At 40.2% G+C, this 27,539-nt stretch overlaps 1 protein-coding gene across 3 annotated transcripts; it reads right to left on the reverse strand.

The window, feature by feature from the left end:
* Positions 1-22: 22 nt before the first annotated feature.
* LOC134868883 (protein kinase C and casein kinase substrate in neurons protein 1-like) lies at positions 23-27,079 on the reverse strand. 3 transcript variants are annotated; one of them, XM_063890249.1, is made up of 11 exons: positions 26,845-27,079; positions 21,317-21,387; positions 10,287-10,416; positions 7,670-7,826; positions 7,254-7,489; positions 6,893-7,048; positions 6,294-6,469; positions 4,812-4,932; positions 4,602-4,708; positions 3,513-3,709; positions 23-2,694 (listed from the first exon to the last, which is right to left on the reverse strand). In XM_063890249.1, the coding sequence occupies exons 3-11, from the start codon at positions 10,344-10,346 to the stop codon at positions 2,585-2,587; spliced, it is 1,320 nt and encodes a 439-aa protein (XP_063746319.1). In that variant the 5' UTR covers positions 10,347-10,416; positions 21,317-21,387; positions 26,845-27,079; the 3' UTR covers positions 23-2,584. The 3 variants fall into 3 exon arrangements, with proteins under 3 accessions (XP_063746319.1, XP_063746339.1, XP_063746330.1); XM_063890269.1 differs by lacking the exon at positions 26,845-27,079 and adding an exon at positions 26,612-26,750; XM_063890260.1 differs by lacking the exons at positions 21,317-21,387; positions 26,845-27,079 and adding an exon at positions 14,239-14,460.
* Positions 27,080-27,539: the final 460 nt, after the last annotated feature.

Raw genomic sequence — 27,539 nt, forward strand, 5'->3', positions numbered from 1 at the left:
TTTGAGTCGGGTTGTTCATCACTATTTTCATTATTATCTGTGATCATAATCATCTTTATGCATATTTAAATGAACTTCTTGTTACATCAAGATGAACAGGCACTACACCAGTTAGGAGATAAAAGTACATCACTAACTATGAACATACATCTTCTAGACCGCTAATATAGGGTTTCCACAACATGAGCTGCTGTCCCCTGTGTGCATAAGGAAGAGATCATCAACATAAAAAAGCATTTACATGTACACCTTTTTACTGCCTCAACATGGTTAGGTCTCATTTTCCAACTCAACACAGTTGTACAGTTACAATAGAATATAATCTTTAAATTACATCGTCATATACAAATCTGACAGCGTGGGATAACGTCACGCTTTTATGATACACCGACAATTCCATTGCAATGAAATTCATACGATATGGTATCTATTATTTAACATGTTTTCCATTGCTGTTATTTTAATGAATCACATTTACATGTATAACACTACATTTTGTCTTAATAGTCAATCACTTGCAATTTTTTTTATAACTTTTTTTTTTTTTCCTTACATTACATACATACACAACTCATACGCACTGGATGAAGAAGTTTTCCCCCAAAATATTTACCTGGTAATGTGGAGCGTGTGTTTGAATTTGCGTGTTTGTGTATATCTCGTATGCAATATGTATGTATGTATGTTGTATGTGTGTGTGTGTGTGTGTGTGTGTGTGTGTGTGTGTGTGTGTGTGTGTGTGTGTGTGTGTGTGACGTGTGCATACACACATCAAGGAAGTGGGACAGTTTAATGATAGGAGTCCTTTTTGCTATGCTGGACAGCTTTACTCTAAGACACAACTTGTGAGCTGGTGATGTGTTTCTCCTCATGTGTGAGACCCAAACCTGTCAAATCCTGTTCCAGACACAGAGCTAAACACATCTGACTGCTGTTGGTCCAGTGAAATTTTAAAACTTCAGGACGACTAACTTATAAAAAGCATTTCTCCCATCTAATCAGAGATTTAGGTGCAACCCTTAGCATGACACATCACTTATTAACATCAGATGCAATTCCTGCTATTCATTTCATTTGTATGTAGCAAGATTTAAAAATAACCATGTAGTGCACTGTGCAAGAGTCATCTTCCAGGCAGTGCAGTACTGGTGACAAATGTATTCCCTGTGTCATTGTGCGGTGTTTTGCGGACAAATGAAGTTTTGGTGGACTGGGAGGCAGCTACAAGTTGATTCTCACTGAAGCTGTTGTGATATGTAAAGTTATTGCATGGAGAGAAAACAGAAAGTTGATGGTATTGGGGCATTCTTTGGCTCAGCAGGGAAACGGGCCACATAACTAGTGCTTTTTGCTAGGAAGGGCTTTAAACGACGGTGGAGAACCATGTTTAGAAAACATGCCCTCTTTCAAGCCCAAACATACATTCATGTCCTGTTGAAGAGGCTTCGATCTTCAGACAACCGTCAGTAGCACAATAACACATCGACATGCCTCCGTTGGGTCTCTTGCTCTGGTAAAATGTGCCCGACACAGGCATTGTTCAGAACCCGTCTCCTAAAACCTCAAGAAGATGACTTGATCCGGGTTCGCTCAGAGGGAATGTATCACTCGTGTTTCTTGTAAGCAGTGGTGAATTAAAATGAGACCTGAATCACTGAACCAAGAATGAAAGCTTCTGCAGAAACTGTTTCCTTTCCTTGGATTGCATGAAGATGATATTGTCAATGGGGTTGTGATGCTAAGAAAAGAACTAAACAAACAAAACATAAAATCAGTTCATCAACAACTTTCTTTTCATGAAAACAGAAGCATGTCCAGAAGATTGTGATGCTGAAAAGGGACCTCTGCATTTGCAGTAGAGGTGTTGCATCAAGTTGAAGCCGTAAGAAGGCTGCAGGATTCAGGGAATGCAAGTTTTTGCATAGCACATGCTGCTATGCAAGTTCAGAAACAGTTAAAACACATAGCACTGCACACACTGGAAAAGAGGTTGGACCAAATCACAAAGAAAAACAAAAAAAAACCGCGAAAGAAAAATAGAGGATACTGTTTGTGGTACTTTTAACACTACACAGCATTCCAGATGTAAGAATGACAACTGACCACACACAGCATTAAAAATGCTACACAGAAATGGCATCACACTGTATATACACAATGCAGGTTAGAGAAGCTCGTCTTTGTCGGATGGGTATAACTGATTATATTATCTTCCCATTTTCACAAGAGAAACGACTGCAGCGTACTGCAAGTTTAAATAAGCTGCATTATATGTTAAATACAGCTACACAGAGAAGCAATGTGTTCCTGCACTGACTTGATGGAATAGTTGAGTGTGTATATACTGGAATAACTGCTGCTCCTGTTTTTAAATGTGAAAGTCCACCCACCCCAAATGCTGGATAAAATATATTATACTGATATATTGTCTTTTAGGTTACTAAGTTTTTATTTAGGCAAGACTGCTCGGCGCATCTGTTGGGCAAGGGATGTGTTGCTCTTAAGTCTCTGGTTATGTGCGGGGTGCAATTGGATGGGACAGTTCAAGCTGCTTCCAATGCCGTGTCCTTGTCCAGTAACGCGTCTAGATTGGCTCGACATAATTGGCCGGGTACAGTCCCTCTCGGCCGGTGTCCAAGCGACCTCTACACCAGCCTTGCTCATCTTCATCCTCAGTCTTGGTCAGTTCATCACCTGTGAAGGAGACAGCACTCCTTAATCAACCCACAATCCTTTTTGAAAAAAATGTGTGTGTATATATATAGATATATATATATATATATATTAAGATATCTGTAAATATCACTCCATACCATCTGTTTTTCTACTTTATCTTAGGCAGTTTCTTGGAAAACCAAGGGCATAAGTCTTGTCTCAATTGGCAAACCTTTAATTGTTTTGTTGTGCAAACGTTGCACTTTTTATTAATTGGATTTTGCATATTGTATCTACTGATTTTGCAACTCAAATTGTTTGACTTTTCTAACTTCCTCCTTTGTTTGTACGCACAACAGTTCGTCTGACTCACACATGCGAGCACGAGTACAGTACAGAATGTGTGAGGCAATACAATTCCTGCCAATGGTTTCATAATTTTCACTGTTGGTGGTGAAAAGCACCAAGAATTCAGCAATATGACAAAAAATGCAAAAAAGAAGAAGACTGATCGCAGTTGTAGTTATTTTTCAGTGTTTTTAAATTGTCAGCCATGTCACTGCGTCACTTTTTCCACGTCATTTCCCACACCAGCTGTTAATTGGTGGAGAGTGCCTGTAATTTGTTTTCCATGTGGTAATTATCGACTAATTACTGCGATCTTCTAAAGAGGAAGTGAGCTTAAGAATAGAAAACAGGACAGACTTAAACATTTTTGACCACCTGTTTTAGTGTGTCATCTGATCATAAAACCCCCGTCTCCAGGGTTCTCTTACTGTACTTTCATTAGCTCATAAACGAATGGGTGAACTGTATTAAGGCAGACAACATATCCTGTCGTCTATCACTTTACTAACCTGCTTTGAAGGTGAGCTCATCCTGTTCCTGGCCTTCATAATCATACAGAGCGCGGACGCGGACCCCTTTCCCAGTGCTGGAATCATCTTCGAAAGAATTCCCGTTTCCGCCGTTTTCGTTGCCAGAGTAAGAAGCAGGCTGCTCATCATCGGACCACTCAGTCGAGTAAGCTTGGTTTTTTTCATAGCTGCTCACACTGGAGGATAGAGGAAATGCAGGGTGAGATTTATTTTAAGAAAAAACAAATCGCATGAAAAGGTCAAAGCAATGATGTATTGATCTTCTAATAAGTAGTGTCAGTGTAGCCTCTTCCTCTGTGCTACAGATCTAAATGATTAAAAACATCAATAAAACTCCCTGTTGCACTGGGAGACATTTTCCTAGTTATGATGAACATGGGCACTGCAGCTTATGTTGAATTGATCCTAAGTGCATCATCCTGCTGCTTCAAATACTATTATGAAAAAAGCTACTCCTGTTTGAGTGTCATATACGTATGTATGTAGTACCCACCTGCTTTTTTTTTAACTAAAAAATAAAAGTGTATTTGTGACCCATTATTAAAATGTATGTATTTATTAGGAACCAATGGGAAAGACAGGGGAAGACTAACACAAATAGGATGCTGCTAAGTACATTACAGAACAGTACAATAAGAGCAGGACCTATTCTGCTGAGATGCGCCACAAAAAAAATATTCTTGCTTACGGCAACTTATTTTCATTTCAACCAATATTCTTATTTATGTGATGCTTGCATTTCGACATACTTATTTATTTACCTCATCTTTCAGTTTGAGTTATATATTGTAACATACATGTATATATGTTAACATCAGTAATAGTATGCAGTAGAATCCACATTTTTACAGACACATTTCTTATCACTTGTCTAGGAGTTGAGAAACCGTAACAGTTCCCATATAAGTTTTTAATTATGGAATATATTAGTATTACCAGTCTAATATTTCAATAATTTAAATAAATATGTCTTTACTTTATTCAATCTAATAATGAAATGTGTGTGCATGATGTAGTTTCATAATTAAATAGAGTTCTTCGATGTGATTGTAAAGATGTATTACTAACCTGCTCCGGTCACCAGGGGGCGCCACATGGTCGGTGCTCGGAGTGGGTGGGGCTCCGTCTGGTTTCTTCTTCTTTGGAGGAGCACTGGCCTGGTCTGGGTTGTATTCCTGGAGATGAGAATAAGAAAAAGTGTACACTCAGAATAAATAAGTCTCCTTAATGAAGAGTAGAGGTCTATAATGTTTGTGTATCACTGTAGAGATATTTCACCTCAAATGCAGGCCAGTTCATATGCATGCCGGGGCCATGGTTGTTGCTGAACCACTTCAGGTCCTCTTGTGTGTTTGCACCCAGGATCGTGCGCTCCAGTTCTCTGTATGTTGCGGCATAGCTGAGGAAAAGAAAGTGGAACAAATAGTGACGATGAAAGTGCCAGCAGCGACCAAGGGGGGGGGGGGGCTGCCAACTTGGCCACAGAACCCACAATGGAGTTCAAAATCTGGGCTGAAGGGATCCAACATTTGGTCATGACAAAACTGAAGTGTCTCCCTGAGTTTTCTGCTGAAGCCCCCAACAGCTGAAGTATTTGACCTGATTCATCCTAATAAACCCTTACAAGGATATGTTTGTTCATGGAGCCACAAAACGTTATAATAGTTTGATAGGGCACATTCCTTTTCTGACCTTATTTAGAGGATGAACAATCTGACGGGGTTTCTGATAATAATACAGTGGGAAAATATTCATCCTCAGACAGTCTGTTGTATTAATCGGCTCAGAGCACAACATGATCCAAGCTTTTTTCAAACATTTAGTAAAACAGAACATTAAATAATTCAGTGATCCTGAAAGAATATTTAAGCATGATTAATTTATGTTTAATTGAATTAAATTCAAGCCAATTTAATATCGTCTAGACTAGTTGCGCTGATCAAGATCATACTGAATCAGAATGAGTTTGTCTCTAATTATAATGGCTTCTGCTCATAATAGTAAAGAAGCCAATATCCGAGTGTCATTTTAAGTCCTTATTTAAAAGTAGGTTATTGCATTGAGGTCATAAAGAGCTAAGGAGAAATATAAAGTAGTTATTAATCAAACATATTCAACTTGAGACCGGTCAGGATTAAGTACACAGATCCCTTTAAACATCTTGATTCATGACTAAACATTAAAGTAGGTCTGGTAAAAGATCATTCAAAACCTCATTAACATTGTGTCGGTTTTGTTGTTGCACGAAGGTTATAAACAGCACAAAGTATGACAGGCATTAACTGTGAACGAAATTCAGTTTGGCAGAAACGTCATTGACTGAATAATCAATTCATTAGTGGCGTGAGACTCGGCGCTAATGAGAAAATGCATGCCTGGTTGAGAAGTGTGTTGAGATTAATCAGTTTGAAGTGAACTGTGCTGAATGTGACACAACAAATCAAGCTAATCCATTATAAATTGTGTTTGCAATGTGATTACTTCTGATTCAAAGTAAAAGGTACATTTTGAGATCAGGCTCACGGAATTATTAGCCGTGTTGTATAAATATGGATTCACGGAAAATACAGAGTGGGAGTAATAAAGAGGTTGACTGCAGAGATGGTGGTAAAACTGAAATATATATACAGTGGATAAAAACCAGGGTTTCTACGGCTTGTTTTACCTCTCGTACAGAACTTTACTAACTCACACGTCAGTGAGCCCAAACCAGCATCTCTATGAAGCATTAACAAAGCGGTGTCTTTCCGCCCTGCTAACCTTGCGTTCTCGGTGAGGTTAAGATGGCGTTTGATATCCAGCAGGGCCTCCTTGAGGAAGGTCAGCCTCTTGATTTCATGCTGCTGGCACTGGTCAAACACCTGCTCCATGCACTCCATGTACTGCGGGGTGCATTTATTCAGCTCCTCCAGAGACTTCTCATACTTTTCTTTAGCCTGACACAGAAAACAGAAAACACAGAAAACTTAAGCCTCTGTGGAAAAAAACTCAGCCTGGTTTCATTATTGGTTATATTTTAAGAGCTGACTTATTTGTTACTTGATATTCTGTTAATACATTTATCCCAGAAGTATATAATCAATCAAAACTAGCAACTCGCACTGGCAATGTTGGCTAAACATTTTCTAAATACTAGCAATAATATGAAAACCCACTTTTCCCTTTCACACTGCATTCATCTATCACTACACTAAACCTTAAATGATTTATATAAATAGGAATATGTCATAATAACATGAGCAACAGCCATTTAAAACTAGTACAAAGCAGCATTAAGAAAGAGCCTTGAGCAGCCAAGATAAGACACACACAAAAACCTCTTTGTTCTTCACTCGCCTTGAACAAACTTCCCTTCTCACCTTCTGCACATCCTGTTTGCATTTGTCTACTTTCTCGTGGAGTTTCTTCTGCTGGTCCGCTGTGACAGAAGCCTCCGTCTTGCCGTTGGCCTCTCGGGCTGCAGCCAGCTTCTCCTCCTTGCAGGCCATGTGGTATATTTTCTTAGCTGCCTCCATCTGTATGTCCAAACACAGGCACTTTCAGACTCACGCATACACTTGTTCTAATGTCACCAAGGTAACAATCATCTCCAAATGGGAGTGATGCTGGATCTGATTGTGATCTGTATATATAACTGCATCAATATATCCAGGACCAGAGCCTTATTTAGGTATCAAGGTTAAAATGATGATGATTAAGATTTGTTTCCATCGCCCTCACCTCCTTGAGCTTTTTGGCCCAGGGCTTCTGAGCCTTCTTGAAGCCTTCCTCGGCCTCTTTGGCCTCTTTGAAGCCTCCGATCATCTGCTTGTGATAGGCCTCCTTCTGCCAGTTCTTCACTTTCTCCACGTCCTCGTTCACCAGGTTGTTCTTCACATCTTGGTGCAGCTCGCTCACCTTCTCTGCCTCGGTCATCACAGCCAGCCAGGCTCTCTCCACAGAGCCATACTGCGGGCCTGCGGTCGAACAAAATGATTTATTCTAGATCAAATATTCAGAGTAATAAGCAGCAGTCAAATATTACCACTGAGCTAACATCAAACTGTGTAAACGAAGCTTTGGCAAATTGAAAATCAGTGTAAAGTACATTCATTTGTTGAGATTTATTTTTATTGACCCCTATCCCATGGGCTGACCTTTTTCAATGAGCTGTCTCCATCTCTTGGACCATGCAGTTAGCTGATCCCCGTAGGATTTCTCTATCTTGGCACGCTCCTGCAGGCAGCCCATGAGGTCATTGCAGAGCCGATGGCCGTCATCAAATCTCTTGACAGCACGTTTGTAGTTCCCCACCTGAGAACACACGGTAAAAAAAAGGTTAAAGGAACAGAAAGCACATCTGTCTTCACATAGAGGATATCGCAGGAGCAAAATGATATAACATATTATTATAGTATTAAATGTTGTTAAATGTTGAAAAGAAAATACTCCCCCAAAAAACAGGCAATCATTTCCTGATTTGAGTTATTTGCAGAACCCTAAAATGCATGTTAACCAAGAGTGAATATTTTGAAGCACATCTCCAATTATGTCCTGAAATATTCACTGAAATATACATTTTCTGAATACAAATATAAAAACTAAATGTTGTTTAGTTATAATTATCCGTCAGACATAACAGCATTCAGAGTTATTTTCTGCCTTTTTCTTTTTAGACCATGCCACCTTAAGCGATACCCCCTTAAAAGAGCCATGCCAGGCTCCGCCTCCTCAGCGCCTGCAGGGGGCGTGAGCTCATGGTGCATGATGAAAGGAGGGTAGTGAGGAGGGGGGCTGCTCGTGCCTGTGCATGTGTAGTTATGCAATGACATGGGCTTGTGTTTCTGTGTGTATGTGAATGAGTGTGTGTGTTTGTGTGTGACCGCTTTAATCCTCTTGAGTGGTGTAATGCAGGCAGACAGATTCTTAGGGATGGACGTGGAGGTAGAGACAAAAATAAACAGAATCCACAGACTGCATATGTATGTGCTGTGAACACGTACAGTCATACGTACATCATCAAATGCCTAACGCGTGGAGAGCCTGTACGGCGTGTTCTCTGGCTTCAGCGCTGCCCTGTGATTGGTCCTGACACGAGCATGCATGTGTGACTACTGTTTGAGATGGGGGAGCTGCAGGGAGGCAGTGAGACAGGTGTGTGACGGTGTGAGTTTCGGCCTGTGTGACACATTGCCAACTCACACAAACAACAACATGCAGGTGGACTGGCACCGCGGATGAAAACACGCTCCAGCTCTTCGTATTTGCACTGTGTGGTGATGACTTCACTTCATCCATCACTGCTCAGTATAATAAATATCAACGTCTCTGATGAAAAAACCTAAGACAGTTTTTTATTCTTCTGCCATTTCTACACCATGAGCGGAGCCTTGCTGTGTTGTTGGTGTACAGATGCTATAGGCAGGTGCATGTGGTGAAAGGCCCCTCAGAAGGACTGATGACTGAAGCCCTTTGTCTCCGCCTCGGTGTCTAGGAGCCTTGACACAAAGGAGACTCTGTACTGAGGGAATTCATTAACGCTCATTTCGGGTGGGTCAATAGCACACACGCTGCATCTCAGCACAACAAGTGAAGATGTATTGCTCTTAGATGATGTTTATACCGGTTGTGATGTGACCTGTGATGACATAATTTACAACAAGCATGATAAACAATACCTAAAGTGACAAAATAAATGCGGTTTTCTCTCAAGTAAGGAATCAGTGTGTTGAAGAAGTGTCTGTAGCAGGGACTCATCTTTTAAGACTTATATTCATCATTAGATCCATTTACTCTCTGTCTAATTTTCTTTATATGCTTAATAATATGCCATGGCAACTGATACACCAAACCAAAATACTAGCTATAAAACTTCTATAATAAGTAAGACTAAATCCACAATAACCAGCTCATCCTTTGGTTGATGAAGTATTTTTAGTTTTCTATCATCCAAACCTTCATGATTTTTTCTTCCCTGACAGAAATGACCTTTATTAACCCCAACACTGTAAACATTAATTATGTGAATTGCCTAGAAATAGTACATGCAGGGACAAAAAAGGAGATCAAATTTGATAAAAACGGGAATAATACCATTAATACTTACCCCAGAGCTTACTGACTACAGGCAACTATGTTTTATAGGCTAGTTATACCAAAAGACTCGATATGCAGTTGTTCACTAAATGCATGACATTTGTAACGTTTTTTTGGGACAGAATAGCCTTTATTGGAGAAGGACAGAGTTGAAAGAGGGGATGTTAAGGGACCACACAGGCTGCATCCCAAGTTGTTGAGCTCTAACCACTACGGCGTTCCATGCATTACATTTTGTGATTATTGGGACGAAAACACAGACCCTGGAACTCTTCTCTTCAGTTCTGCTTAATGAGGTGGAGGAAATCCTAATCAGGTCAGCTTTAAAAAGCCCTTTGTTTAAAGCAAAAGCCAGACATTTTGGAAGATACTCTTACCAAAGGTAGGATGAAAACATTGATAGCACTTACAGCTGTCAGCCAGCATAAAGTGTATTTTGAATATAGGTATCAATGTTCTCATCTTCAATAAAGATTGCTTTTGCTTTAAGCATAAGGCCATGATCATTTTTCTAATGGGCTTGCAGCGTGACAGTCTGCTTTGAGTCTCAGTGTGTATCGAAAACTGCTTTGCTCTAACTTCAGAGAAGCAATTTTGCTTTTAAACTTGGTGAAGGTTATTTCTACCTGCTTGGGTTGCAGGAAGACACATATTGAGAATAAACATGATGGTGTTTACCTCCCAGAAGCTGTCCATGGTGTCGTCAGCACCTGCACATTCATCGTAGGAGCCAGACATTTTCCTGGATGTGGCAAAGCACTCTAATGACTAAACCTGTCCTCTGCAGCAGAGCTGGGTTCCTCATGCACTGAAACACACAAAGAGAAGAAGAACAACAACAACGTCAGCCAGTGACTTTACATCACACAAATAGAGTAACAAAGAAGTACAGTCGTGTGCATGAGCGGACATTAGGAGACCCCACTGGCCTCTGTACATCGCTGAGGAGGAGCGATGTAGGAAATTTCCCTGGCAACTCAAGGAAACCTTTCAGTGTGAGAGTTTCTATTTGAGACATTTATAATAATGAGATAAAAATAGTCGCCTCCGCCATGCATACAGCGCCGTGCCCCCAGGAATGAGAGAGGGCATCTTATATTGGCGTGTCCTAGAAAAGATACCAGAGAGAGTAGCCATCATGCATCACACTGCTCTGACCCTGAATGCTTTCACTGAGCAAATACTCATTCTTTTGACACATTACATCCGAGAGGGTTCAATAACTAACGGTCACAAATGCACAGTACACACGTCTCGCTGAGTTTACCCTTGTGTGTAAACATAGGATCGTGTAATGGGCCCCGATTATTCTATCACCATTATTTCTATATTCAGCCTCTTTTGCCAGTGTTTAAAGTAGGTTTTGTGTGTCATTATTGTCCTTTGCCTCACTGTTTGTATTGTACCACAATCTATTTTTGTCATTAGTTTTAAATCATAGTTAATGTTTTGTTGGTATAGCACCAATTACCAGAGACTTTCAGAATAAATTGTCCATTTAATTCGAGGGGTAAAAAAGAATTGTGTAACAGATCAACAAACCTATTTTTAAACCTATAGATGTGCTTTAATGATGTGGGTTGATCACCAATTATACCCTACAGAATACAGTCCCTGCTGGATTTCCTCCAGGGTTTAAGGTGATTAATATTTATTTGTTTGACATCTGGTAGAGATCTTACCACCGCGGTTAAAACAGAGGAGACTGCGAGGCGCTTTATCGGTATTGAACTCAGTTTGAAGCAGAATCCATTTTGCTCACATGACTAATGGCTTTCCCTGGACGGAGAGCTCTTCATTGAACTGCACCACCCAATATGACAGAATATTGCATGCGTTTCTGTTGATAATGTTTCTCCTCTGACAAGATGTGTTTATCTTATTACGATGCAGCGGTTATTATCATCTCCTGCATGTGGCCCAATAGTGAACACTTGATTGCAGCTTTTAATTAAAACAATAATGAGTCTCTTAAAATGTTATTATGATCACAGTGATTGATTCCTAGTAGGCCCCAATGCATATTAAATATCCGTCAAATAGCGTAAAAGACAGTGTTCAATGCAGATGAAGGATGAATCGAGGCCATTTGAGATTAGAAGCTGAGTCTGCACTCTTCAGTCTGCTGAAGCACAAGAAATATGTTTAAAATATTACCAGCGCCCTCCGTGCTCCATCCTTCAACTTCCTTCTGCAGTCAAGCGCAAAGTAATTCCTGCAACATCCTTCATCCCTGAAATGACTCATGTAAAATGACTCTCTGCGTTAGGCTCAATTTGAACCAGCCTGACCTCCCTTTTCCTTATTCACTATAAAACAACATAATTGTCCTTGTGAGTAAAATAAACAACCCTGCTGCTACAAGGTCAGCTTAGGAGAGTATCAGTATTTTTAGTAGCTGCAATATTGTGTTTTCACAAGGGGTCTACACATCAAAAATGTTATCAGGGGAACATTCGTACCCGGTGTGATTGGTTCTGGTTTCAGCTGCAGAACAGGCAATCTATTCCTGCTTGCTCAGTGTTTCCAGAGAACATCGACTGATTGAGCCGAGCTGCATTTTATCAAAAGCCTCGGCTTCTGTCTCCAGCCTCACAGTCTGTGGTGCTCCCAACAGTAGAGGCTTTCATACACTGGCTTTATTTCCAGAGTGCACACCACAAGATACCAAAGAACTAGTTCATGATTTTGCATTTTTACTATCCGGGTCTGAATCAGAGACAGCTTGAGCTCTTGAGTTGCACAGCAATCAGCTGCAAAGTCTATTTCTGGTAATTCATCTTTTTATACACCCTGAAAAGCCCAATGGAAAAGCCATACAGTACCTCCGGGCTTTGATACAATAAGGAGCTGCATTAATGTATCTTATGGCAAAACAACCTTTTTTGCTGAACATAAAGAAATACTTAAGGTTTTTACAATCCAGAAATTGACTGATATCCTAATCCAGACCTGTTAACGTCTATCTTTAGCTGCAAAGTATAGTAAAGACATATATTCATGAATACCCTTTTACACAAAAAAACCTTGCTATGAACCTCAAAGGAAAAGTCCTAAGTATATAAATGGGAACACACTAATCTGATACTCACCATCACATCCTGCCCAAACTATTTAAGAATCCATTTCATATTGACCACACAGACAAGAAAGTGGTATTGATCTTCAAATCTAACTCCTGGCAAGAAAGGAAATAAATATCCTTGAAATGTTAAACCATTTCTTTAAAAATCCCCAGTAAGACTCCAAATTAAAGATGATTTGCTCATCACATCCCACTGCCAAGAGAATATTCCTGTACCATATGGTACATGTGTAACCAAAGGAACCAATAATATGCTCTGAATAAAGCCTACTTGCAATGATATGTGAAAGTTTCTGTTAGCATGTTATTAAGATGGACATTTCATTAAAGCTCATTTGTTTTCATAACAACAGTGTTTGCACTTGGTGAGATTAGTCTGAGGCTCAATCCTCAATACAGATTAAAAAAACCAGCAGATGTTAAAGACACAATCTGCCTTAAATTCATACCTGATTAGGTAAGCAAATGTTTATATTGCATTTAAGAAATGTTTGAAGAAAAGATCCCACTGAAAGCTACATAACATAGAATTCATCTGTATGATTCAAGAAAGCCCCATGCAGCTAAGCAGCCCTAAAGTAGCATGTCTTAATCTCAGCAAGTCAAACACCATTGGTCCGGCTGCCTGTCCTCAATCCATCCTCCAATTAGCTTCTGAGTCCGCGATTACAACACTTGGTGAAATTAAAGCCAGTTAAGCTCAGGCACGATGCCAGAATCCCAGCTCATAACAAAAGCCAATGCATCCAGAGGCTTAGTTTAACCAAAACTCACACACTTAAAGCAACACACACTTGATGAGGTCTAGAAAGCATTTGGATTAAGACGATAAATCCCAGACAGTGGTCCACACATTTTCTTAAACCTCAAACTAGAATGCAGCATGGATGATATGTTAAAAGGTGAAAATATAAAAGCTGGAAAAGATTAAATGTGTGCGAAGAATGTGTGGACAAGTCAGCACCCTTCAGCTCATCAGGGTTAAACAACACAGACGAAACACAGCACAGAAATCTCTGTTTTGGTTCGTTGCGGGAGATCGCGGTGTGTCCCATGAGACAGATAAGAGTAGGGGGTTGGAGTAATAACCATTGTGGATAGGGGCTTATAGTTATTAAGGTCAATCCATTTCAATGACTGGGAACACACCTCCCATTCTCCATTATATTAACTGTTATGGAAGTAATTATAAATAAATGTTTCTAATATTACTCGTGTTCTAGCAAAACTAATGTGATATAAATGGCACATCATAGTAAAATAGGTCTTTATAATGAGAATAATCAAGTAAAACTTTGCATAGATAACATAATGAAGTTACAGCTGGTCTCTAAAGGACACATTTATTCATTGGATGCATTGAAACTGTTAACAACCCACTCACTGACCACAACACTTGTTGCTGTCAGAGCGATCCCTTTTGTGATTCAAAGTCTTTTGTTGCGGTTGCAGAGGCGGTATTGTTGCCCAGAGCTGACAAATTACTTCAATTCAAACTATTGCACATTTGTATATAACTCAAACTTCTTCTGCACATCCACTTACCAGGGTTGACTCCATCTTTGAAAAAAAACAAAAAAACAATCCCAAATTTTGAAATCAAATACAACTCCCTGTAAAAACTCCTTGTGGATGTTTGAATGAATTTGTAGTCCAGATGTGTCCTCGGTTGCAAATTTTACTTTTGCAACATTGACCTCTGTGGCCAAAGTGAATGCAGAGAGGAAGATAAGTCTGACCAACCCGGCGTGTCTCCGAGGCTGAGGGATAATCCTGCAGTGTGCCACTTGAGTAGCTTTAGTGGGGGAGGGTGCTAGCTAGGAAGAAGAGCCAAGAAGCAGATAGGACAACTGAGACCGAGACACAAAACCCTGAGATAAGAATGTGATATGAAACTGTAATTATGATAGTATATATGCTGGCAGGAGAGCTGCACACGAATGTTGCAAGGTGTGTTTCTGCATGGGGACATGTAGTAGTGGTAGTAAGTAAATACTTCATGACAAATGCACTGCAGGCACAAACAGCCCTGCCCTCCTGTCACTGAGTTCACAGCAACATAACTCTTTAATACTGCAGGTATCTGACAAACGTGAACGCTTTTAAGAGAATTAAAGAGAACCTCTGATCCAGACAACACAAATGTCCCTGCCACTGTCAGAAAGTCCAGTCTTGACAAGCATTCCAAACCACTGAATGGGAAACACAACAAACATGTAAGCTTGTTATCGTAAGAAGATTTCAGAGAGATGAACTAACTTTACTCCAGCACATTTGCAAGCACTCACTATCTCCTGACAGCACGTGTCCGAGGAAAAAACACTGGAATACTTTCTTTCGGTTTAATCATTTAAGGTAATCAGAGAAAGCTAAGGCTGCACTTAAAATGGAAGTGGCATGTCAAACATTTGGAGAATTAACTCTACTAAAAGCCTTCAGTTGATGTTTTGATACAGACTTGATTTACGATGCACTATGCTTGTCTGTGGATTCTGTTTGATAAGCACAGCATGTCCTCATTTTCTACTGACTGAGAGGGAGAGGACACACAAGGAGAAAGACAGAGGGAGGCCTTTCATTGAGATATAAGCAAAGGGAGTGACAGGGACAAACCGAGCGCGACAACGGCGGCAGGGAGGAGAAGAGGAGAGGATGAGAAATGAAGATTGAGATGGAGGCAGAGAGGGACGAAGAGAGGTGAGGGAGAAGAGAAGGTGCAGAGAGGTTTAGAGGTAGCATGGAGATACTCAGACAGCCATACCGTCCCTGAGAGGAATAGATTGAGCCACGGGGCGAAAGCTGCAGCTGAACACATCAGGACAGAGATGTGATTCATCTCACGGTGCAGCGCAGGCTGTTGGATGTTGCCAGGAGACAGAGTTGCCTTGTGCAGACTTCACACACGCGCTCATTAAACCGCCCATGTGACCCGATGCTTTACACAGCAACAAGAAGGCCTGTAGGGTGATGCGGTGTCAGCTGTCCATCCCACTGTCCACTCCTGGGAAGACCGTGAGAATGTGCAACACATACACAGGATAGGAACTTGTGAAGTGAATAATAGAGACGGAGTGAAGGGGAGAGACTCATTCAAAAATGATGCAGCAATCTGGGCTTGGTAAAAAAAAGAGGGCAGAGTATTAGAGGCAGGGATAGAGGTTCTTGTGTTGCATTTATCAGCTGAACGTGTCGTGCCGTTAGCCCTCTTCGCTGCTCGCTGGGGCATGGAGTAGAAGAGTCAAATCTAAACTGATGTGTTGATCCAAATAGAGAGTCTCAAAAAGAATTCAAGAGCCATTGTGATAAGGAAAACAAAGTAGAAAACTGATCAAGCAAAGAAGAAGAACGTGCTACCCGTTTGGTTTCACCTGAAGAAATGTTCAATGTGAACAAGAAGTAAAGTGCAAGTACTTTCAAACAGTGTTTGAGTAAACCTGCTGTAAGATGTCCCTATCAATCCTCCAATATCACACATATTCTGCAGATTAGTATGTCTTCATAGCAAAAAAACTACGACTGATCAACACATATTGCTTTCAGATTTGTGATGCCTCTTTTTAATGCACTGCCACGAATTTCAATAAGGGAACGGGGTCCAAAGATGGCTTTTTCTGTGCAGGCTAGCTGTGAGTCATGATTTCTATCAAACAAGTGCGGGATGACTCAGTTATCTGTTTATGAATGCATCCAGCGGGGCTGAGGGCGGCTGCACACTAATCAAGTTTGTGCATCATTGTTTATTTCTTCTGGGGTGGGGGGGTTCATTTCCTCTTGTCCATTTTCAATCAATATATATTTAGTGTAACATTGTGAGTAAGCGAAGTGAGCTGTGGCTCAGCTCCCAGAACAACAGAACACACAGTGGGGAGTAAATAACAACAAATGCATTACTATTTTATTTTGTTGATAAATGTGGGGAAATAATATCTTTATGTTTACCTGCCACACAGGGAGGTCAGAGGTCAGGGTTAGGGTTGGGTCATATAAAGCTTGAAGGGATTGAGCATGCTGCCTTTCATCAGACAACCATAAAACAGTTTTCACTCTTGTTCAATCTCCGATAAATGGTTTAATACGAGGACTATCCAATGTCACAGGTGGTGAGGTAATAACCTGACACTATGGAATGGGCTTATAAAGACGATGTTGCCAAGTGATAGTTAACAAAACTGAGTGCAGAAAAGAAAATAACTTAATATAAGAATCAGAATCTGTTATATTTACCAAGTAGGCTTACACATCCGAAGAATTTGCTTTGGTGTATGTAGTGGTTACAAAGACACAGAAAGAAGAATACGTAGCAAAAAACGAAATCAAACAAAAACATGTCTGTTGTGTCAGCTATTTAAAGAACGATATTATAACAAATGAACAATACTTACATATGAAAAATACTAGTGGAGAGCTGTGCGGATTTAAAAGAGGTAGTGTGGAGAAGATAAGAAAACAAATAGAAATAGTCAAGCTTTTGTTTAAAGCAGTTTGTAAAAATAATGTATCAGATTTCTTTTAAAGGGAATGAGTGTAATCAATCAATAAATCACACTGAGAAAAGAAACACTCACAACCTCATAACCTTTCATAATGTAAAAAGTTGACAAATATTTTCATATGGAGACATACGGATATTTAGTATTTGCAAGGAAAAAATATAATAATACAAAATCATTCAAAGTTATATTGAGAGTGAGCGAGGTAAAGATAGAGATAAATAACTATTTGAGTATGGATTAGGCTATATCCTATTCAAACCATAATAACATGAAATAAAACAGCCAACCTAACCCTCTCCATTCAGTAATTATCACAGAACAAGTCTTCAGCCATCGCCATGTCTAGAGTTGCACAGTTAGCATAACTACAGACTAAAATATCTAGTTCAAAGTAAAGTGAGTCGTATTAACTTTGTAACACTCCTGAGACAAAAAGTGTCAGTTCACGACAGACTGTTTCTGTCCTTCCCTCATCTTGACCTCAATTGTTTTACAGGAAGATGTTCTGATGGCAGTAATTATGCTCCTATGCCTATGCTAAAACCATGCAAGTATAATTAATGTAATAGTAAACCCTGCTTTGACTAGCAGCAAGATGCTGTCAGATCGATCAATGAGCTATAGACATGATGACATGACTTGCTGTCTCTCACCTTGTTTACAACATTAACTACAAGCTGGACTACAAAACCCCACAGCTGCGTTCAGGTGTGTTGGATCATCAGTACAAACTACATGAAAAGGCATCAGAGATTATCTGTGGTTCACTGGTAACATGATATTGAGTACATAATAAAGTCATGACGAAAGTACAACCCACAGCATTGGCAAAAGTCATTCATCTTTTCCTCTGGATGAATTATAACAACTCTGTTGCAATATTTCTCCTTAAAATCATCATCAGGTCCAACATTAAATTGTCCCATAGTCAAGTTTATGACCAAATCGCACATAACACTTGTAGTGTTATACTTTTTAATTAATCAATTAATCTGAGCATGCTAAAATCCTAAACTAAAATGGTGAGCATGGCAACAGTATACCTTCCCCTCATTAACGTGTTAGCATGCTAATGATAGCATTAACTGGAAGCACCATCTTGCCTTAATACAGCCTCTCATAGCCACTAGCATATCTGTAGACAGTGTTGTTTGGATGCAGGTATTTTGACAAACTGATTGAAAAAAAACCAAGATTTCTTCAAAACATTGACCATAATGATCCCTGTGTCCTCTAGTAATGTAAACAGTAAGATATCTAAGAAGGCTAGAGTCAAACAGAGGGACAGAAAGGGAAGATGGTCAGATGGAAAGACAGGAAGAGACTGTTAAAAGGAAACCACGTTGAGCAAAAACATAAATTTTACGACAGGAAGCACCTATAAACACACACGATTCAGCTCAGTGTCCCGAGCGCTGCTGCAGTGCTTACGTAACTCCCTCTTGCCACAAGCTTCTGGTGACAGTGTGGTGAACAGAGGGTTAACAAACAGACGGGGAAGGGCAGAGAGAGACGGACAAGAGAGGCAGAGCAGAATGGAGGAGGGGAGCACAGACATATTGTGATGGCTGCTGATGAAGGAATGAACTGCAGACATGCAGCAGTGGAGGCTGGGAGGATGGAGCAGAGAGGACGGAGGATCAGAGTCCAGTCCAGCTTTTGTCGATGTCCAGGCAGAGAGAGGGAGCAGAGGGAGGGAGGGAGTACACGAGAGAGGCAACAGTGAATCTGGAAATGCTGCTCTCCAAACACACCAGCGTTTCTCCTTCTTACCGTTTAGCTGCCTGGTGCTGCACTGAATACTGATGGGCTGCCTTCAAACACACCTCCTGGACGTGTGTGTGTGTGTGTGTGTGTGTGTGTGTGTGTGTGTGTGTGTGTGTGTGTGTGTGTGTGTGTGTGTGTGTGTGTGTGTGTGTGTGTGTGTGTGTGTGTGTGTGTGTGTGTGTGAGAAATGGTGAGAGTGGGAGGAGGAGTAAATGGAAAATGCTTGAGATTTTTGACTAAAAGGGATATGCACCTCAAAATATTATATACAATAACAAATATACATATACAAAATCAGCCAATATGTTTATATCAAAAATTAATAGATCAATAAAATCCTTGAAATACTGTCAAAGTGCATCTATCAATAAAAATAATAAAGTTAATTGGTGTGGCGGACGCAGTGTCAATGCTCTTTGACCAAGTGAGATATGATGATGATAACAGAAAACTGACAGGAGACTAGAAGCAACAACACCAGTTTCCCAAGAGATACAACAACCAAATGTCCAGAGTGCCATCCCTATTTATCCCCAACTTATACCTAGACGCCATAGAATCTGACTGTTTCCACTGTATGTGACTGAGGACTCGCAATTGGACCAGGACCAAGAGTCATCCGTCAGAAAAAAAGCAATCAGACAGAAATGATTCAGCACTAAAAAGCTTAAATTCAACACAAAACATACTTTGAATTGGCACGTACATAAAGTACTAATCCTAAATACAAATATTGCCAATTTGAGTCAGAAAATGACGGATGGATACATCTAATCAGGAGCCAAACAAGTGCTTCTGCTTGTTAAATAAGGGAAGAAGCTAAATAAATAGCTCTTGTAAATGTTTCCATGTAGGATTTGGCTACCTCTTCAGCTGGCACAAGGAGGTAACAGAGATCAAAGTGTGACTTTAAGAATTAAAAATATCACTATCCTACTTTCAACATTTCTAGAGGCCACGCTGAAAAGTGTGGCTGAAGAGACAATTAAATGTAATGGTTGGTTTTATTTCATTGCTTGCTCTTTGAACGTTATGACTGGCTGTGCTGCGACTACAGCTAAAGATTGTAACACATACATTCCGATTTATTTTCCCCAATAGAGCTGTGGTTTTGTAAAGCATAGCAGCTTATTACAGATGTAGTGTACCACCACCTCAAAGAGCTGCTTTCTCTTAGAACAATCATGAATGGATGAGGCTTTAAATCACAACGTTGCTGGGTTTTACATTTTTGGATTAAAGAATATAGCTGTGCTGATCTTATGAAAAAGCAGAGTCCCTGATCTAATGAGCCTCTTTGAAAACACATTTTCAACATCATATCCACAGTGTTTTTGTGGATAAGAGGTGAGAAGAGCATTAACAATGTCGATAGTCTAACGGACATTGTTCCTGCTGGTGATATAATTCAATGTTTTAGGCTCTTAGGTTACCTTGAGCATACTTAAATTTAAACACTAAGTATTATTTTGGCCTAGCTTTCTTTTCCAGTCCACCCTGCTCAGGGTCCCAGGAGAAACCTCCCTGATCTGGGCCATCGTGTTCTGATGAGCCTTCTCGCTTATACAAACAACACTCTGTGCTCATCAAACAGCTGCTTAACCTCCCTGCTGCAGCGAGGTTCTGCCATAATGCAAACAAAACAAAGACATCAAACGAAGAAATCAATAATCACTCCTGAGAAGTTGTTCCCTCCAGTGAGACAGCCAGAGCTGCTCTTAGCGAGGTAATGAAAGGAACATTTTGAGACAACCAAACACAAATTAATGAGAGAGACAGACTGCAGATGAGTAGACACGATTAACTGTAGCTAGACAAGACTACAGTTCAACTCCTATATGTAATGCTAACCATGCACAAAACACATTATGAAACATGCAGTATCTTCAATATCATTTTCTTTACAATTGATCAATATTCTGCTTTTTTTCACTTTTTACCACGGTGTACCTAGTCGTCTATATTCTTAATAATGTGTGCCTAACTTTTGATTTAATATGCCATCCTTTTCTTTTTCTTTTTTATCTGCCTTTATCTGAACCTTCCTGCTGTGACGCTGTACATTTCCCCACTGTGGGACGAATAAAGGCTTCCTGATCCTCAGTCTGATATAAAAAGCACAAAAAGGAAACGAATGTGACCTCAGTTTAACTAAATGAAAGACTGGAACGCCCTCATAAATTATTAACACCATTGACAAAGAGCGATTAATCACCTAAAGTGGTGTATTTAGCATTATAAATTATAAAAAAGGTCCCTTAAAAAGCACTTCCTGTTCCTTCTGGAGTAACTGTGCTTCGTGAGGCTAAATCAGGACGAAGCAAACAGGAAGATTTTTGGAGAAACACGTGGTAAAAACTCACCTTCTCCACCGATGGGAGGTCAGGTTTCCATAAACCTTAGAGAGAGCTGTTGGTCCCCTGCAGGAGATCACCTGTGGAAATAAAACATGAGATGCTCGAGTCAGTCTTTTGAGCAGGAAGTAACAGAAGTTAAAGTGATGCTAAATTACTCCTAATGGGAATCAGCCCAACACATGTCAACACACCGTTTCTATTAACAGAGATGTTACACGATTCATTGAATTCCATCTTGAACTGTCACAATCAAGGGCAGATTAGAAAACTCTGACACAAGTAAAAGATTTGTTAATATCTGTTTCTGAAGTTGGAGGAATTATAAAAGGATCACGTTATGATTTATTTATTTTAAGCCATGTGTGAAATGCATATGTAACTTTTCTGCTGTCACTAACACATATTAGCAGTATTAGAGAAAGTAGTAGCCATCTGATTATAATTCAAATAAATTATTGTACAAGACACTTCATTTTAAAGATTAAAATCCAGACTGAAAGAGCTTATTTCAATTATCACTTATTGAAAACACGTTTTCTAACTATGGCTAATATTTCTCCTGGACTAACCGACATCATTTTAGTTACGACATGTAATCCCCTCTGCAGCTCCCTGATACCATGATTATTTTATGACATGTTTATATGCACTTGAACTCGTCTCACCCAGTGCATCATAGCGCTCTTTTACTACATGAATTATTCCATGGCTTTTTACTGGTTTAAAATGTTGAATTTACATAAAATAATCCAAGAGAAATAAGAAACCTAAAAGCAAACAAACTGTGAAACCTTGGACTGTATCTGCATCTACTGGAAAAACAATACCAACATTAATAAACTAACAAACATGTGGATTGTGGACATTATTTAAGCAGAAATGCCAAGCTTTTACATCTCTCAACTTCTGAAATGAGGGAGAGGGTTTGCTGCTTTTCTCTCATAATTAGAATATATTTGGGATTAAGACTGTTACAAGGAACATCTAAACAATTTCAAAGTGTCACTTTGAGCCATGGAAAAGTTTTACAAATGAATCTGTATTTAAAACACCTGCAGCTCTATACTCATATAATAAAAACAGCCATTTTGTTTCCTCTACATTAAGTGAAGAAGGTTGGTAAGACTATAACTTTAATGCAGCTCAATCTGTCTTTAAAGGGTTATGTGAGTCATATCAGTTGCTCTCTATCTGTATACGTTTGAGTAGGATGTGTGCTGGGACATGCTCCAGGTGCACCCGAGGAAGACGAGGAGCAGTTCAGAAAACAGACGGATGGACTGACAAACCCTGTGAGGAAGCAGCCCACCCACTGAAAGCAACCTGAGATATGGCCCCCATGAGATGACTGACAATGACATCCACATCGAACAGATTCTGGCACAAATCCATGTCAAAATGCTGAGTCATGGTCACTTTATGCCACTGGTGATTTTGCTCTGACTGTTCAGTCTGAGAGACACAGATCAGCAGTCTCCTGATGAAGACACAGCAATCATTCAACATCTAGCTGCAGTTTCTGACAGAGGTGAAGCAATCACTCAAATTAGTTTATCAATAGAAAAATTACACACATCATCAAAATCAACACTTTATTTTTGATATATCGATCATTTCTGGTTCAAGCTTCTAAAATATGCATTTTTGCCTTTTTTCTTTATCATATATATTGAAAAAAAACGAAACATATTTGGGTTTTGGCGTCTTGGTCATAAGAAATGAACACATTTGACTCAATAAAGACCAAACGATTAATTGGTTTAATTGTTAGTTGAAGCTACTCCCTGATCAAGGATTACTGTCCTAGCAAAACACACACTCACCATGATGAGCTGTTTTGCTATCCAGCCAAGAAGACAACATTATGTCATCAGTGTGAACATGCCCAAGAGGAACACCCCCTCTAGTGTTCAATGTCCTGAAACTGCTGCACCATGCAGGTACTTTCAATTATCAGCGAGCAATGCATAAACAAAACGCCACTGACGTTGATGTTCTACCAGTATTGATCCAGCACTGATTCAAAGCCTTGACTCCAATGCTAAGACTCCATTTTGAGTTGCCAAAAAGACAGTGACACACACTGACTCAGTGCTTTGCCTCAGGTTAATCCACAGCTACACAGGTGATGCTTCAGAGAAGACAAACAGGGACATGTTGAGGTGACTGCATGAGAGCAACCTGGTAACATGAACCTCATTCATACTGTTCCTCAAACACAAACACACTAGTTTGATTCAAAAACGATCCACTGAAGGCCCCCACTATTGATACATTTACAGTAAAATACTTTCCTTAATAGTGTTAGTCACTTCCTGTTGATATTATTTCAGAAAATAAAAACAGCATTTTCAACCTCTTGCATTTGTTTATCTCTGTAGCATAAAATCAAATGCATGGAAACCAATTCATTGACCTTTTTGTTGTGTAAAAGGCATCGTGGATGCTTTTGATTGTCTCCAATGTCATAAATCTTCCACCAAGGATAGCATGTGTGTGTTTTCCTCGGCACTCAGAGAAATGAGACACTCCGGCTGCCCTTCAGACTCTCTGTTCTTTCTTACATCGCCTCTTTCTTCACACCTTGTCAGACACCACTATCTCCTTTTTTCACGGAAGAACAGCAGCCTTTAACCCTTTCGCCAACAAACACATTAAAAGAGGATATGAAAAAAACAAACCCCAATATTTCACACCTTGTCCTCTCTCCCTCACACATGGTGTCTCAGGACCATCGACAACTGCAGAGGACTGACAATGTAACACGGTGACATAAAAGTCACCGACATGAGGAAACACCTTATTCCGCCATGTGAAATGTATAGAGGGACGCAGAAACAATCAGATCTCTGTGACATATATGACATATTTTGGATTACCTGGAGGCAGTTTTGAAATCTGAAGAGTTAAGTTTCTCTATAAGCTCTCACAGTGGATTAATGCATTGCAATGAAACATAAGAGCCAAGAGAAAGAAAATCAAAGCTAAAATATATGTTATGTGTTAACTAAAATCAATTAAAGCGTTGTACTGTGATGAGGCCAAAGCAACCCACACTTGTCAGAAGTACTGCACATATTTTCGATATATCACATTAAATAGAAGAACTGCAGTGCTTCCCACAAATCCCACGCTTTCTGCTAATCCTTAGTCAGTTGTTATGGACATGGCCGACAAGAAAACCAAAATGAAGTCGGATTAAAAATAACCTAAAACCATTTAGCAAAACTGCCTGAAACGATTACATCTTCACTTCCTGGGTTAAGCTCAGCATACACTAGAACTATGATCTCTGTGGTGGACAACACTAACATCACAACTTCTGCTTTCCATTAAAGGTTAAAAAGGTAACCACAGATAGAGCCAGTGGTTGCAAATTGTAATTATATTCTGACAACAAGCCTCCTGAGCAGGAAGATGGGGCTTTAACCATTATCAAAAACAAAATGAGTCAAGCATGGTAACACCAAATGAACCGTACCGCAGACACACTGTAACCACTGCAGGAAGTCAGGGAGGACACACTTGTTGTGGCTTTAGAGAATAAACACAGCTTCAAAGTGAAAGCAAGGATGGTTTGTAAATCAATTAAAGGCTAGAATCATCTCAAGGACACAGACAAGCACACAGTGTACACACAGACTCAGACACAAACACATGCAGGTAAATAGAGACGTAGTTGTGACAGGGCCTGTGAACAAGGTTTTAAAAGATATCCCCAGACATTCAACTCCAGCTTTTGGTACTTCACAATTTTACTACATGGACACATTTTTGATCAGTACCAAAAATGTATTGAGGTTTTATAACAAGCTTTTTCTTTCTTGGCCCAAAATCAGTCACTTAAAAGGGCAACACTGTTTTCAAAAGCTCAAAAAGTTATTTAGAAAAAAGCCTTCAAACAAAACAAAAAAAAGAGGCATAATTGGTGTGTTTTGTGTTTACAACATATAATGCCTCATTTCACGGGTCTCATATGCCCTAAAGGTTGGCAACCACTGCTATAGACAGAGAGACATACAGATAAACTGATAGATCAATAATATATCTAAAAGATTCTCCATTTATTAAAGTACAGAGGGGTTCCTGGTGATGCACTTTTAACTTGTCGCCAGTGAAGAGTGAGGAGTCTGCTAATAAATAGCAAGAACTATTTCACTCTCCGTTCCGCAAAGCAATTGGATTACCCAACCGGCAGCATCATCATCATCTCCTCGGCCTCTCCTGGGGCACCTTGGCTGCTGACAGACATACACTCCAGTAAACAGTGAATTCAGCACCGCGGACAGCTCCGAAACAAGCGGAGGCGTGTACTAGCGACCTGTCAGTCGTCTGCTACGTCACAACAAGAAGCTACAGATGCAAAAAAAAAAAAAAACACACAGCAGGCCTTTAATGCATTCTTCATGAAGAGGAGCCGTATGCTTTCAGAAACTCCTGGATGTTTTGGTTCACCCTCAACACGATAACATCTCCTGCTGCTGAACGCATGAATGTGGCTATGAGATTCTGTTCGTCAGCTGTAAGCCTGGATGCATTTCAACTCGGGGCCAGATTTGATGAATGATTAAAAGACCACATGCACCTAATCCCGTGTGGAAAACAGGATGCTCCTCCTCTAGTGCTGTTGGTCTGTCAGAGGAGAAACAATGACGCTAGAGATGGCTCCTCGCTGTGCTGTGACAACCAATTACATAACGTCAGAGCGGAGTGCTCTCATTAACATTCGCGTCCATTTCACCTAGAAACACTCACATACACACCTGAGCGAATCCTGACTGATATGCTTTGCATTTGCACCGATAAAACCAACCATGTACATAAAAGTGCTGAGCATTACGACATCTGTGATCGACGTGCTCCTGCTCTTGTTTACCCATTTGACGCATGGATTGGAGCATAAAATGGCAATCTTTACCCAGCCTTCACCACCATCTCCCTCTATAATAGTGTCCTTAAATTACAACACTGTCATATATATATATATATATATTAATGCGTGTTCAAGCAGAGAAACATATAGTTTTGCTATTACAATTTGAATGGTGAGGTCAAATTTGCTCATCCTGTCAATTCGAAGGGCAAGGGAAACAGCTGCATGGTAAAAACAACACCCTGCATCATGCTGCCATTTCAAGGGAAGTAGGAACATCAGCTAGACTGTGCCAAACGAAACCAAACGCCAAAAGAATATAGTTTCTTACGCGAGCCAAGCATGCAATAGTAAACTTAAGATGATGCAAGATGGTCCTTTTCACCCTTGGATATGCAAACACACAATCAAAACGATGCATTACTCACAATTGCTTTAGTGTTGCTAATGAATCAGTATCACTTTTTCGGTAACGCAGCAGAGAGGAGATGAAACATGATCTAAACGATGGGAAATGATGCGAGATTCCTCTATCCCTGCGTCGCCCTTTGCCTAAAGGATGCTCAGCTTCTCTTCTCAGTGCAGCAATTTGCCATCAACACGGAGCAGACACACACACACACACACACACACACACAAACATACACAAACACTGACTTACCAGAGATGCTGCAGCTGCCGAGGTGCACTACTACCTAATAGCCTATGCTGCAATATATTCAGTATTTCCCCTTGCAGTGACAGAAGGTGACCCTGCGTTCTCTCTCTGCAAGACACTAGATCACGATGCACGCAGCAAGGGGGAGCTCCACGGCACAGGCGCGCGTCGGGGGGATGGCCCAGCGATTTCCTTTCAATGGACGACAGAAATAGGCTGCAGGGAAACGGAAGAGCGGATGCAACTCGGAAACATGCCTTTTTCAAATGATCCTCATAACATTAGCAACACGAGCTTAGGGGAGATTTGCTGGATGTTTCAGCATAGCAGGAGACGAGTCACTTGCATTTCCAAGGTTTTATAAGCAATACAGTTTGACGTGGATCATATTTGAGTCAGTAGTTAATTTGTTTTTATTTTATATTTCAACCATTTTTAAATAATATGGTAGTTTCAATAACGAGGAGAGCCCCAAATGTTATTTCGACTTTCCAACCAATAAGGGGAGCAGATGGTACGAGTAGGCGTGGTCGCTTCTCTTGTCAATCACGCCCCCATTGCATTACACTGCAGGGGAGGGAGATGGTGTTTTGTCCTTTAGTTGCCTAACAGGCCTACGGAATCTCAATCCACTGTTACATTAAGATGTCTGTTTACCTGCATGTTTATAAAGCTGTGCAAAATTCACATCTAAGTGC

Source organism: Eleginops maclovinus, chromosome 1, assembly GCF_036324505.1.
Source record: "Eleginops maclovinus isolate JMC-PN-2008 ecotype Puerto Natales chromosome 1, JC_Emac_rtc_rv5, whole genome shotgun sequence".
Taxonomy (NCBI): Eukaryota; Metazoa; Chordata; class Actinopteri; order Perciformes; family Eleginopidae; genus Eleginops; species Eleginops maclovinus.